General features: G+C 41.5%; 1 protein-coding gene across 3 annotated transcripts in view; it reads right to left on the bottom strand.

Moving 5' to 3' along the window:
* anapc1 (anaphase promoting complex subunit 1) overlaps positions 1-14,351 on the bottom strand; it is a 220,408-nt gene that overhangs the window by 16,879 nt on the left and 189,178 nt on the right. For all 3 annotated transcript variants that reach the window (XM_072551412.1, XM_072551410.1, XM_072551413.1), the window contains exons 41-46: positions 13,384-13,461; positions 12,772-12,839; positions 12,511-12,649; positions 12,277-12,360; positions 8,455-8,550; positions 6,569-6,764 (exon numbers count right to left, since the gene is read on the bottom strand). In XM_072551412.1, coding sequence (XP_072407513.1) covers positions 6,569-6,764; positions 8,455-8,550; positions 12,277-12,360; positions 12,511-12,649; positions 12,772-12,839; positions 13,384-13,461 — 661 coding nt within the window. The remainder of the gene's footprint in view (positions 1-6,568; positions 6,765-8,454; positions 8,551-12,276; positions 12,361-12,510; positions 12,650-12,771; positions 12,840-13,383; positions 13,462-14,351) is intronic.

Genomic DNA, 14,351 nt, shown 5'->3' with positions numbered 1-14,351 from the left:
GCATGAACAGAGATATGAAGACTGCAGATGAAAGCAACAATAGGTCGATTAGAAGCAGAAACAGGTGAAATTATACTGGGGTTTAAAGGAAATGGCAGAAACATTAAATAAATACTCTGTTACCTACCCTCACATATTAGAGGGCACAAAAGCACGCTGAAAATAAGAGGGAACCAATTATCTTGCGAGACTGAGTGTCTTTCTAAAGGAATACAACATAGATCAATACAGCGCAGAACAGGCCCTTCGGCCTGCGATGTTGCGCCGACCTGTGAACTAACCTAAGCTCACCCCCCCACACTATTCCATCATCATCCATGTTCTTATCCAAGGATTGTTTAAATCTCCCTAATGTGGCTGAGTTAACTACATTAGCAGGTAGGGCATTCCATGCCCTTACCACTCTCTGAGTAAAGAACCTGCTTCTGACATCTGTCTTAAATCTATCACCCCTCAATTTGTAGTTATGCCCCCTCGTACAAGCTGATGTCATCATCCTTGGAAAAAAACTTTCACGGTCTACCCTATCTAATCCTCTGATCATCTTGTATGTCTCTATCAAATCCCCTCTTAACCTTCTTCTCTCCAATGAGAACAGACAAAAGTCTCTCAGCCTTTCCTCATAAGACCTTCACTCCAGACCAGGCGACATCCTGGTAAATCTCCTCTGCACCTTTTCCAATGCTTCCTGTAATGGGGCGACCAGAACTGTACACAATATTCCAAGTGCAGCAGCATAGCAGTTTATATTATTGCAGCATGACACTTCGGCTCTGGAATTCAAACCCTCTCCCAATTAAACCTAACACACCATATGCCTTCTTAACAGCACTATCAACCTGGGTGGCAACTTTCAGGGATCTGTGTACATGGACTCCAAGATCCCTCTGCACATCCACACTACCAAGAATATTTCCATCAACCCAATACTCTGCCTTCCTGTTATTGTTCCCAAAGTGAATTACCTCACATTTAGCTGCATTGAACTCTTTACCACCTCTCAGCCCAATTCTGCAGTTTATCCTAGTCCCCCTGCTATATTCTCCCACACTGTCCACTACTCCACAGACTTTAGTGTCATCTGCAAACTCACTAATCCATCCACCTATGCCCACATCTAAGTCATTTATACAAATGACAAACAGCAGTGGTCCCAAAACAGACCCTTATGGCACATCACTAGTAACCAGACTCCAGGGTGAATATTTTCCATCAGCCATCACTCGCTGCCTTCTTACAGAGAGCCAGTTTCTAATCCAAACTGTTAAATCACTCTCAATCCCATGCCTCTGCATTTTCTCCAACAGCCTATCATATGGAACCTTATCAAAGGCTTTACTGAAGTCCAAGTATACCACGTCAACTGCCATACCATACATGAATCAGTATAAGAAATAAAATCACATTAAATAATGGGGCTAAATGGCAATAAATTCCCTGGATCTGACAACCTGCAGTCTTGGGTTTTTGAAAGCAGTAGTTATGAAGATAATGGACGCATTGGTTTTGGTTTTTCTTAGATTCTATAATAAATTCCAAGGATTAGAACATAACTCTCTATTTAAGATAGGAGGAAGAGAGAAAAAGGGCATTTACAGGTCAGCTAACCTAACACCAGAGGCAGTTAAAAAAATAGAATCTATGATTAGTTCAGGACACCAAGAAAATCACATGATTAAGCAGAGTCAATTTGGATTTATGAGTAGCAAGAAGGTTAAATTGATCAATTAGAACCCTTTGCGCGAGCATAAGACAGATTTGGGAAACCTAGACGTAGTGCACTTTGATTTTCAATGAGCATTTGATAAGGTGCCATAGGAGAGATTACTGCACAAAACTATGACAAGTGGGTAATATCAAAGGTTATGGATTGAGAATTCATTAGTGCACACAGAACAGAGTCTGAATAAGCAGGACACTTTCAGGTTCGCAGGCTGTGATTGCTTGTGTACAGAAAGAATCAGTGCTCAGGCCTCAGCTATTTACAATCTAATGATAATAATGGATGAGGAAACAGAGTGTAAAATACACAGATGATACAAAGTTCAGTGGTGAAGTAAACAGCGAAGAGGATGCGGAAAGGCAGCATAGGAGGATGAAGAGACAAAGACATGATCAATGGAATGTATCATTAACAATTGGAGTTATGACATCTGAATGTTTGTAATTAACCTAATCTAACTTTAAGCAAATAGAGAAGACTAAAATAAAGCATCTGCTACAAGTCACTTCATTGTGTAGCTAAGTGGACAGCAGAGAGACATGCCCAGGCCTGTGAAGATTTTTGAAACACCAGGAAGTTTGGAAGCAGACAACGGAGGTGGGAGAATTCGAGTTTGAGAGAGAAACAGTTTGACAGAAGGATGAACTTCATAGGTGTGGCATACAACTGGCATTTTTGTTTTGTCGAACCTTTGATTCCTCAAAATGAACAAACCACCATTTTGAACTGTATAAAGAAGTCTGGTTACAAACAGCCAGAGAGATACTGACCCGCTGAAGAAATGTTGGCAGTGTGAAAGTTTCAAATTTAAGGAAACTAGTGAAAAACAAGGAATTTCTCTACATCCCCAAAATATAACAAACTGCTGGTCTTTCTGTATCAGAAAACACGATTACAAAAGCAATTGTAGCTGCTGGATCTGTCGCTTTAGCAACATGGGAGACTACAATAAAGTACGGAGACCAGCTCCTTCCCAGTATTCTGTTGTCTTATCTGCACTTGTTTTAATCATGGCATCTGTAATTTCTTGTTAATAACTTTATCTCCAAGGAATCTTCAGTAATGACTTGCAATAAACTAACCTTTTAAATTATGTAAACTAAAGTTTGTTTACTGCGGGCCTTTAACTTGAGTCACTACAAATTAAAAAGGGAACTAGATAAACTATACTAATCTACAGTTCACGTACGGTGCTTGTGACATACACAATGTGTTGAACAGTGAAGTTATCCCTTTGGTAAGAAAAATAAAAAGAAACAGAATATTTATTGCACAGTGAGACTGGGAAATGCTTCCATTCAGAGGGACCAGCCAGTTCCTGTTCATGGGGTAGCGGTGGAAGGATGCTTTTCGGAATGGAGGGTTGTGACAAGTCGGTGTTACACAGGGATCAGTGCTGGGACCTCTGCTATTCGTGATCTGCATTAATGATTTGGAGGAAAACGTAGCTGGTCTAATGAGTAAGTTTGCGGACAATACAAAGATCGGTGGAATTGTGGACAGTGAGGAGGATGGTCAGGGGATACAGCACGATACAGATCAGTTGGAGGCATGGGTAGAAAATTGGCAGATGGTGTTTAATCCGGACAAATGTGACGTGATTCATTTTTGGAAAGTCAAGTACAGGTGGAAATTATACAATGAATGGCAGAACTCTAGGAGTATTGATATACAGTGGGCTCTGGGTGTGCAGGTCAACAGATCACTGAAGGTGGCAGTGTAGGTAGATAAGGAAGTGAAAAAGGCCAATGGCATACTTGCCTCCATTGGAGGGGGAATGAGTGGAAGTTTAGATACTTATGATGCAGCTTTATAGAAACTGAGTTCGGCCTCACTTGGAATATTGCTTACTGCTCTGGTCACCACACTACCAGAAGGATGTGGATGTTTTGGAGAGGGTACAGAAAAGGTTTACCAAGATGTTGCTTGGTTTGGGAGATTTTAGCTATGATAAAAGCTTGGATAGATTGGGTTTGTTTTCACTCGAATGCTGGAGGTTGAGGAGTGACCTAATAGAAGTTTATAAGATTGTGAATGGCATGGATAGAACGGAAAGGATGAGGCTTTTTCCCAGGGTGGAGGGGTCAATTACTGGGGGACACAGGTTCAAGGTGCCGGGAGGGAAGTTTAAAAGAGATGTGTGAGGCAAATGTTTCACACAAAGGGTGGTGAGTGCCTGGTACACACTGTTGGGAGGTGGTGATGGAAGCAGCATTCAAGAAGCACCTGGACGAATACATGAATAGGAAGGGAATCGAGAGGTACGGATCCTGTAAGTGAAGACTATTTTCGTTTGGAAGATGTGGCGGCGCAGGCTTGGAGGGCCGAAGGGCCTGTTCCTGAGCTGTATTGTTCATGGCTCTTTGCATCACAGCAAGTTAACTTGCAGGTATAGCATCAAGCTGTAGAAAGGACAATGGTATGTTTGCATTGCTACAAAGGGTTCAGGGTGCAAGAATAAAAAACATTCATTTCAATTACAGGTCATTATGATGTGAGACATTAAGATCCATTTGCAGTTTTTCTCTCCTGCCCAAAGAAAGGAAAGATTTGCTGGAGAGGGAGTGCAATGAAAGCTAATTATTCTGGTTCTTGGGATAAGGAAATTGCCCTAAAAGGAGGGAATGAGTAGATTAAACCTCTATCCTCTGGAAATTAAAAAATAAGAGTTGACATGAATCAAACAAATAAAATTGTTAGCATGCTTGACAGGGTAAATGCTGAGAAAATGCTTCCCCAAAGTCCAGGGAGCAACCATCTAAATGGTAACACAACCCTTGCTACGATGTTGAATCCGAGATAATTTAACAGAGAAAGGATTTTGAACCATGAGACCTTCTAGCTTATGATTGGACTGCAATCTGTTGAGAGAAACTAAGCATGAAAGCATCTCAAAAGTCAAAGCAAAGTCCTGTGGATGGTGAATGGAAGTTTGAGATGAAAACTAAAAGCACTGGAAAAACTCAGCGGGTCTGAGAGCACTTACAGAAGACAGAAAAAGTTAATGTTTTGAATTGAATATAGCATCTTCAAAATTGCAAACAACCTTCTAAATCAAGGGATCTTATTTTCAATAGAGAGATATGACCTTTGACGGAGGACGTTGGGAACAATAATTAAGACACTTGAAAAGTGTCCATATTAAAACACAAAGGTGGATAAATCCCCAGGACCTGATCAGGTGTACCCCAGAACTTTGTGGGAAGCTAGTGATTGTTGGGCCCCTTGCTGTATTTGTATCACAAATTGCCACGAGTGAGGTACTAGATGACTGGAGTTTGGCTAATCTGGTGCCATTATTTAAGAAAGGTGATAAGGAAAAGCCTGAGAACTATTGATCAGAGAGCCATATGTCAGTGGTGGCTAAGTTGTTGGATGGGATTCCGAGGGACAGGATTTACATGAATTTGGAAAGGTAAGGACTAATTCAGGAGAGTCAACATGGCTTTGTAAATGGTGTGTCACTAACTCGATTAGGTTTTTTGAAGAAGTGACGAAGAAGATTGAGGAAGGTAGAGCAGTGGACATTGTCTATATGGACTGCAACATAGTAGCGGCATGGTGGCACAGTGGTTAGCACTGCTGCCTCACAGCGCCAGAGACCCGGGTTCAATTCCCACCTCAGGCATCTGTCTATGTGGAGTTTGCACATACTGCACATGTCTGCGTGGGTTTCCTCCGGGTGCTCCGGTTTCCTCCCACAGTCCAAAAATGTGCTAAATTGCCCATAGTGTTAGATGTAGGGGAATGGGTCTGGGTGGGTTGTTCTTCGGCGGGTTGGTGTGGACTTGTTGGGCTAAAGGGCCTGTTTCCACACTGTAAGTAATCTAATCTAATAAAATGTTCAACAAGGTTTTGCATGGTAGAGTGGTAAGCAAGGTTAGATCACATGGAATACAGGGAGAACTAGCCATTTGGACACAGAAATAGCTCCAAGGTGGAAGAGAGAGGATGGTGGTGGATTGTTTTTCAGACTGGAGGCCTGTGACCAGTGGTGTGCCACAAGGATCGGTGCTGGGGCCAGTGCTTTTTGTAATTTACATAATTGATTTGGATGTGAATATAGGAGGTATGATTAATAAATTTGCAGATGACACCAAAATTGATGATGTAGCGAAGAAGGTTACCTCAGAGTATAACAGAACCTTGATCAGATGGGCTAATGGGTCGAGGTGTGGCAGATGGAGTTTAATTTAGATAAATGTAAGGTGCAGCATTTTGGAAAGGCAAATCAGAGCAGGACATATACACTTAATGGTAAAGTCTAGGGGAGCGTTGCTGAACAAAGAGACCTTGAAGTGCAGGTTCATAGTTCCTTGAAAGTGGAGTTGCAGGTAGATAGGATAGTGAAGAAAGTGTTTGACTGTACATTCCATACCACATCTATGACCTTGAAGGACAAGGGCAGTAGACACGTGGGAACACCAAGTGCAAGCTCCACACTAAACTGACTTGCAACTGCTGTTCCTTCACTGAAATAAAACCCTGGAACTTCCTCCCTAAGGGCACTGTGGGTGTACACATCATTCACAGACTGCAGTGGTACCACCACTTTCTCAAAGTCAATTATAGATAGTCAATAAATGGCTTCCTTTCACAGCGATGCTCAAAATCCAGGAACAAATGAAATCAAGGACCACCCACACATATGAATCATCAATGTCTTTCTTACAGCGACAATATCTCCCTTTTATCCAAGGGATTTGTTTTATTTAAAACTGTGATCCACTTCACTATATTCATTTTCTTTTTTAGCTGAAGTTGAACTCTAAAAGCACATGCCCCCAAACCAAACGGCCGAGAGGTTATTAATAATCAAAAACCAAAAATGCAGCAAGTGTTTACCATGTAGCCATTGATCCAGGGTTTTGTCCAACATGCTTTTCATGGCCAGAAGAAACTCAGAGTTGATGAGAAGTGCACTGGTGCTGTTTTTAAATTTATCCTGGAGACAAACCGAGTTGTAGAATTGCTGCACTAATTTGATCTGCCACAGCTCAAAGGTTTCGGTCAGCTCTGTGCGTTCTAACCTTCTCACAGCCTGAAACAGGAAAAGTAAACAGTACTAAATTGTTTAGTCTTATTTGTTCTGAGTTGGACAATCATGCAATACAAATTTTAAAATTTTATTTGTAGATATGTTTCTAAATATTTACTTGGGAAAATGCAGCAGAGCTTATTGTTAAATTCTTCAGTGACTGATTATATTTTCTTCAATTTGGATTGCACTTTAAAATTTCTGTGTTTTGTGTGGTGCAGTCAAAACCATTGCAAATGCGCACCAGACACTGGGATAGTCCCATTCTCGAAGATTAGTCCCATTCTTAACTGCATTTACTGTGCAATTGCCTTTGGAGTCCCAGCAGAAAGATCACAGGAATACCTGCTTAAAATCACTTCACAGGGATATCTCTGCAATGGCCACTAGCTGAAGAGACAATTTGGGTTGTAAGTGGCATTCAGATTAGATCTGGATCACCACTATTCGAAAGTACATGTGGAAGAGAAAGTATTCTGCAGATCCAATGCACTGAGACACTGGAAAGTAGCAGCTGGAATTATGGCTGCAATCTTGTACGCATTCCAGTACATGGTGAGAAATACTTGGTAGAAGCTGAGCACCAAAAAATGGGAGAGGTTCAGCATGTCCAGTCCTTTTCTCTCCTTCAGGAGCTGATTACATGGACAACTTAATGTAAGGACAGGCACTACACTGGAGAGGAAGTAGAAGGAATGGGAGGACAAGTTCAAAGGATTGTCACTGAAAGATGGGAGTAAACAGTAATCCATTAGCTAATATACATAAATTCCAGCAAACCAAAAGATGATCAATATAATATCGGATCATTCAATCATCAAGGTAGTCTGTACAGGTGTTAAAGAGGCAATGATAAACCCGCAAAAGGCAATGCCAGGGGTGACCGTGTGTTACATCTCCTCTGGTATGAACATCTCATGCATCAATCAGAGTCTGACCCTCCCAAAGAAATCATCACCAATGTGGAAGAGATCTTTTAAGAGACCTAGAATAATACCGGTTGACAATATAAAAGTGCTGCTTACAACATGAGTTTTCACACAAAGGCACAAGGCAGCCCTGAACCCAAATGACTGGAAGAAATTAATTGTGGCAACATGTTCAGTTGGATAAATCCTGGAGGACAGTGCCAGTACTTTGGCCACTCAATAATGCAGAGTTTGGGCATCCTATTACATGAAGTAGATTAAAGCCATCATGACAACGCACAGCTCAGAAATAGGAGAGATTTGAGACTCTGGGTCTGATTTTACTCAATCAGACATAGTCCAAGAATTTTTGATTTGGAGCGTTAGCAAAAACTCTTGCCTGTACTTGGGTAGTCATTGGTAAGGGGCTGACCAATTTAAATGGTCATCAAATGATTGTGGAAAGCTGGAGCATTTGAAAAGGTCTAGCAAGAACTACTTGAGGCAATTGGATTGTTTAAGGAAATAGTGAATAAGTGCATGAGAAGAAGTTACAAGGCTATGATGATAGCACAGAACAGAGAGAAAGAAATGGCACAAAATGAAGAGTTGAAAAACCTTGTGTTTTATTAACTTGATGGCTCCAAGTAAAACCAGTAGGAAACCTGGGAATTAGGTTTCATGCTGGTCTTTTCATGTGAACATAGCATGGAGAAGTAGTTGAAACAGGAAAGAAACAAAACAGTAAACAGATCCAGAGAGAGACCATAAAAATCCCATTTTACCTGGTCAATGGCAATATATGTAGGTAACATTTCTGGCTTCTCTTGAGTAACGCATTCGTATAGGATGGATGACAGCAAATCCAGCATGTCCTGTTTCTGAAGGGAGAGACCAGTTTTTTTTGATAAAAATAAAATTATGTTATTAACAATGACAAAAGTTACATTGTCACCATCAGGAATAAATTACATTCCACATTAACAATTCAATGTAGATAATTCACTGACATTCATTCAGATTAACTCAGATAACTTTAATGGAAATTTAAAACATAAGGAAAAGCATTCAGTGGAAGAGGATTTGATGTTTAAACCCAACCTAAATTTAAAAATACACTTGTGCATTTTCCAATCTATGCCATTACAAAGATGACCGGTCAGTAGTTGGAGGTGACTGCAGTTCAGAGGCAGTGAGTACATGATGCCATTCTAATATGGTAAATCCGCACTCAACGCATCTCCAAGTTTTCACGAAGTTACACGGAATTCAAGAGCTTGAGGCAGCAAAATTACTAACTTCAAGGGAGAAGGGAAGCAAATTCGAAGCCAATTGATGATTTTCACTTCCTTCGACAGAAAACAGAGGTAATGTCAAATGCTAGAGGCAAAAGGTTCCCAGTATGGTAAGTTACAGCAGTACCTGAAACTTGTACCTCATTAATGCTGTCTCATTTAACTATTACATAGTGCCTTTGTGTCATTGTAAGTTATAATTACCATCACTCATTTAACTATAGCTCAGGGGGGACCAGAACTACCAGTCAGATCGTCCCAGCTTCTATTCTCATTCCTCTGTGTGGAGATAGCTGAGAGCAGTTGGAGTCCGTTGACCTCAGCGCCTTGCATTGGGTGGGGGACAAGGGAGCAGTGTCCGATAAGAGAGAAACTCTCCTCTGACTGCACTCCCTGGAAGCCCAGACATGTGAATACTGAGCACTGGTAGGGTTCGGCTCAGCTGCAATGCCTTGGTGAACAATCAGGTTTTCTGCCCTTACATCAAGTTGCACTTGAGAACAGCGCCCGGAGGTATCAGGAGAGTCTGGCCTGCCTGTGGAATCATGCGCCAGCAAGCAGTTGACACCTTCAAGAGAAGGAGGCGGAGACGAAAACTGGTGAGCATCAAGCAAAATGGAATCAGTGGAGGAATACAAAAGCCAGCACTCTGCCGATGCTGCAATCTGAAAATCAAAACTGAAAGTGCTCCAAATATTCAGCAGGTCCGGCAAAAATTGTGGAGACAACAATGGAGCTAACCCACAGGGGCTGTGGTCATGCAGTAATAATGTTACCCTGACCTGTAATCCAGTGGCCCATTCTAAAGCAGGTAGGACAATTTAAACTCAATTAATAAATTGAAATTACAAGCTGGTTTCAGTAATGGTGACCAGGACAATGATCATTGATTGATGTAAACATCCATGTGGTTCACTGAGGTCCCATAGGGAAGGAAATCTTCTGCCCATACTTGCTGTGGCCTACACATGGCACTAGACCCACAGAAATGTGAATGACTCTAACTGCTCTCTAAAACGGCCAAGTAATCCAATTAGTTCAAAGGCAATTAGGAATGGCAACAAATCGCAGGGATGCCTTCATATCATTAAAGAGAAGAAACAAAATCATGTCTATGATCCTTCATCAGCTCTGATCAGACTGAAAATCACACTGTATTCTATTAACAGGCTGAGAATCATACTGTATGCCAACATCAGACTGAGAATTGTACCGTACACCATAGAACATAGAACATAGAACATAGAACAATACAGCACAGAACAGGCCCTTCGGCCCACGATGTTGTGCCGAACTTCTATCCTAGATTAAGCACCCATCCATGTACCTATCCAAATGCCGCTTAAAGGTCGCCAATGAATCTGACTCTACCACTCCCACGGGCAGCGCATTCCATGCCCCCACCACTCTCTGGGTGAAGAACCCACCCCTGACATCTCCCCTATACCTTCCACCCTTCACCTTAAATTTATGTCCCCTTGTAACACTCTGTTGTACCCGGGGAAAAAGTTTCTGACTGTCTACTCTATCTATTCCTCTGATCATCTTATAAACCTCTATCAAGTCACCCCTCATCCTTCGCCGTTCCAACGAGAAAAGGCCGAGAACTCTCAACCTATCCTCGTACGACCTACTCTCCATTCCAGGCAACATCCTGGTAAATCTTCTCTGCACCCTCTCCAAAGCTTCCACATCTTTCCTAAAGTGAGGCGACCAGAACTGCACACAGTACTCCAAATGTGGCCTAACCAAAGTCCTGTACAGCTGCAACATCACCTCACGACTCTTGAATTCAATCCCTCTGCTAATGAACGATAATACTCCATAGGCCTTCTTACAAACTCTATCCACCTGAGTGGCAACCTTCAAAGATCTATGTACATAGACCCCAAGATCCCTCTGTTCCTCCACCTGACCAAGAACCCTACCATTAACCCTGTATTCCGCATTCTTATTTGTTCTTCCAAAATGGACAACTTCACACTTGGCAGGGTTGAACTCCATCTGCCACTCCTCAGCCCAGCTCTGCATCATATCTAAGTCCCTCTGCAGCCGACAACAGCCCTCCTCACTGTCCACAACTCCACCTATCTTTGTATCATCTGCAAATTTACTGACCCACCCTTCGACTCCCTCATCTAAGTCATTAATAAAAATTACAAACAGCAGAGGACCCAGAACTGATCCCTGCGGAACTCCACTTGTAACTGGACTCCATGCTGAAAATTTACCATCTACCAGTAACAGACTGAATGAATTATACTCTACTTTAGTAACAGGCTGAGAGGATTATACTGTATTTTAACAGACCGAGAATCAAGCTGTATCCCAGTAACAAAGATTCGTACAGTATTGCAGTCAGACTTTATGAATCATATTATATTCCAGTAACAGACTGTGAGAATCATGCTGTACTCTAGTAACAGAGTGGAGATCAGGTAATGGAAAGCTTTTGGAGCTCCAAATTGTCTCTTGCCAAGTCCCTCCATCAGGCATCCTTGCCTTTGAACTTGAAGCTAATCCAGGGAACTGCAAGGCTCGTCATGCTCACTGCACGGTGGAGTTCATATCAGGGTACAGATGCCCAGAATGGGCATTAAATCCCACCTTTTGGGCTGGAGGTGGGAAGGTGGAGAGGGACCACTTGGTTAATTACCCCCTGCCACAGGGGAGGCACAAGATTCCACCCTGAAAATCACATTAAATACCAGTTACCAACTGCGGGAATTACACTGTACTGCAGCAATGTGTCCAGAAACACCCGAAGAAATCTCCCTCACATTAAACACCAGGAAGTAAAAGTCTGCCAGAAGCAAAGGATGATAAATAAGATTCATAAGCATCACAAAATAATTGTGAATGTGGAAAGTCATTCCAATTCATTTCCCAGATTATGGATTAATCATAATCCAATCAAGTTCTTTAGTAAATGATTGAGTGTTTCGTGTCTAATTCACTCACGATCACTATCATGCCAGTGAGTTTCTTTGCATTTGCAATCAAGCATGTTCTTGAACAAGGCAACTTCAGTCAAATAACTGACTATTTCCAATACTAACTACCAAACAGATATTGGCTGAAACGGTTAAACACATACCGATCCGCATCACAATGAAGTGGAACAGCGAAGCATTTAGCTGATTACAATTTAAAGGCAAACATTCTACACAATGGTAGGAAATCAGAGTTGGGAGCAAAAATTTTGGTAGACTTCATAAAAGATACAGGATTGCACAGCCAGATAAGGAAAGAAACGTATATACAAGAATTACAATTTTATGAGCTATTACTAATGCAAAAAGAAACACTTACCCCCTCTTTCTTAGATTGTTTGCAAAAGTACTCTGCAAACGACAGCAAAGCTGGGTCAGAAGTAAAAGCTGAAACAGCTTCAGGCTGCAAGGAAAGCGCATCGGGGTTTTAAAATCTAACTAATTTAATGGAATCAAAAAATAAATTAAGCACTGTCCATTTTTGTCTTAAGCAAAGGTACAATCCATTTCTTAGAATCAATGGGTTAGAAGGGAGCAGTCTTATTTGTTCTACCTTGATAGAAAGGAACTCAGGGTTTCTGTGAGTGAATGTCTGAGCTAAAAGACTGCGAAATCCTTTAGGATCCTCAGTGTAGGAGAGATGTCCCGCTCGAAGCTTGACATAAAGAAAACCATCTTTTGATAGAATTGATCTGAAAGAAACAGAGTCCACAAGAAGTGGACGATAATAAATTACCCGATGACAGTATTCATGTTTTGCTGCATTCAACAAATGGACAGGAAAAAAACAGAATTAGTTTACAAAGATACTCACTGCAAACTTGCGAGCCCTTTAGAGAGATCCATCATAATCTCCCAATACTTGGGACCTTTTACTTTGATCTGGAAAGAATAAAGAAGCTGTCATCTGTATTGTATCTTCGAAAGATTGCTCTTCTCTCATAACTTGGCATAATTATTGAATGATTGGATTACGACTTGATAGTATGCCACTTAGGAAATTTCCAAACTGGCGACATGTGAAGTGATTTACCCAAAATAAGGCAATCAAGCAGATCAGAACTAAATCATAAAGTCGGTCTTAGCAATAAGATGCATATTTATAAATAAAAGGAATATGCTAATTTGTCTCTAGTGTTGCTGTGCCCATCTACATAATTCTACCACAATATAGTCTGTTCAACAATGAAGCTAAAAACATAAAAAAACTATTTTGCCATGTTGAAAGACAAACCAATATAATTGGGAAATGAATGTAAAAAGACTATTTTGCCAGTATTATTGCTTGCTGTACATGTCAATTGTATGTCTAATCCACAGGAACAGTCAGCATAAATATAGGAACAGGGCAAAATGCAGCAAACTGCATTTCTTTAGGTTTCATACCGGAAAGCTATTAGGTTAATCTTTACTTCCAAAACTTTACCTCTTTTAGTAAGTGCAATTCAGGAAGAAGGCTTGGCGCCATGAGGTTTACTGTCGTTTCCTCACACCACTGAGAAGCCTAAAATAAAAACAAAGATATGAATCTTTTAGTGAAGTACCTGAATGGCAGCTTCCAAGGATATTGCATTTCTCCTTCTCCTCAACAATAACAACTTGTACTTATGTCATACTTTTAAATAATAAAGCAGGCAAGGCACTACACAGGCATATATCAAATAATATCAGGGTCAAGTAAGGATATAAAGAGCTGTAGGGCAAACACACTGAAGGTTGGTTAAAGGGATAGGTTTTAAGAGGGTCTTCAAGGAAGGGATTTCGAAAGCTAGTGCGTTGGCAGCTGAAGCGTCAGCGAAACCTTCAGCCCTCATTGAACTCTGGAGAGTGAATGGCTCCTGGAAGAATGCAGAGAAACTAACACGATTGGTTCTGACAGCATTTCATGATCAGCATCTTCCATTGTGCAGTTTGCATTCAAAGGTACTTGTGGACAGGCCAGCTCATCTCACATGATTGCTCAGTTCTCAGTGCAGTCTTTACGCACACTTGAAGAGTCTGCAAGTCAGGAGCAGGAGGTCAATGCCCCTAACATTACCCTAAGGGACTGGAGATACTGACACCATACTCAACAGCCACCAAGACCATCATTCATTCCCTTCAAGCCTGGAGCATCACTTGGATTCCTGAAGCTCAAAATGCACCCGCCTCCCAATCAACCTGCCACACCTCCCCAGGTGGACATGTACCCTTGGCCAGACAGATTTTGCACCTTGGTCAGATAGGCTTCCACTCTTGGTCAGTTCAGTCACCTGGGCATGCCCGCCCAGCAGGTACAGTATTTTGCCTGTTGCATGCCTCTTAAACATAGTGGCAAATCTGAAGGTATATATTGCATGCTAGCTGAGAACTTAATTGGGAAGCGGCATTTGATTCTGGTGAATGAAACTGCCT

This window comes from Chiloscyllium punctatum, chromosome 3 (assembly GCF_047496795.1).
Source record: "Chiloscyllium punctatum isolate Juve2018m chromosome 3, sChiPun1.3, whole genome shotgun sequence".
Lineage (NCBI taxonomy): Eukaryota > Metazoa > Chordata > Chondrichthyes > Orectolobiformes > Hemiscylliidae > Chiloscyllium > Chiloscyllium punctatum.
This window is presented reverse-complemented; position numbering and strand designations above follow the sequence as displayed.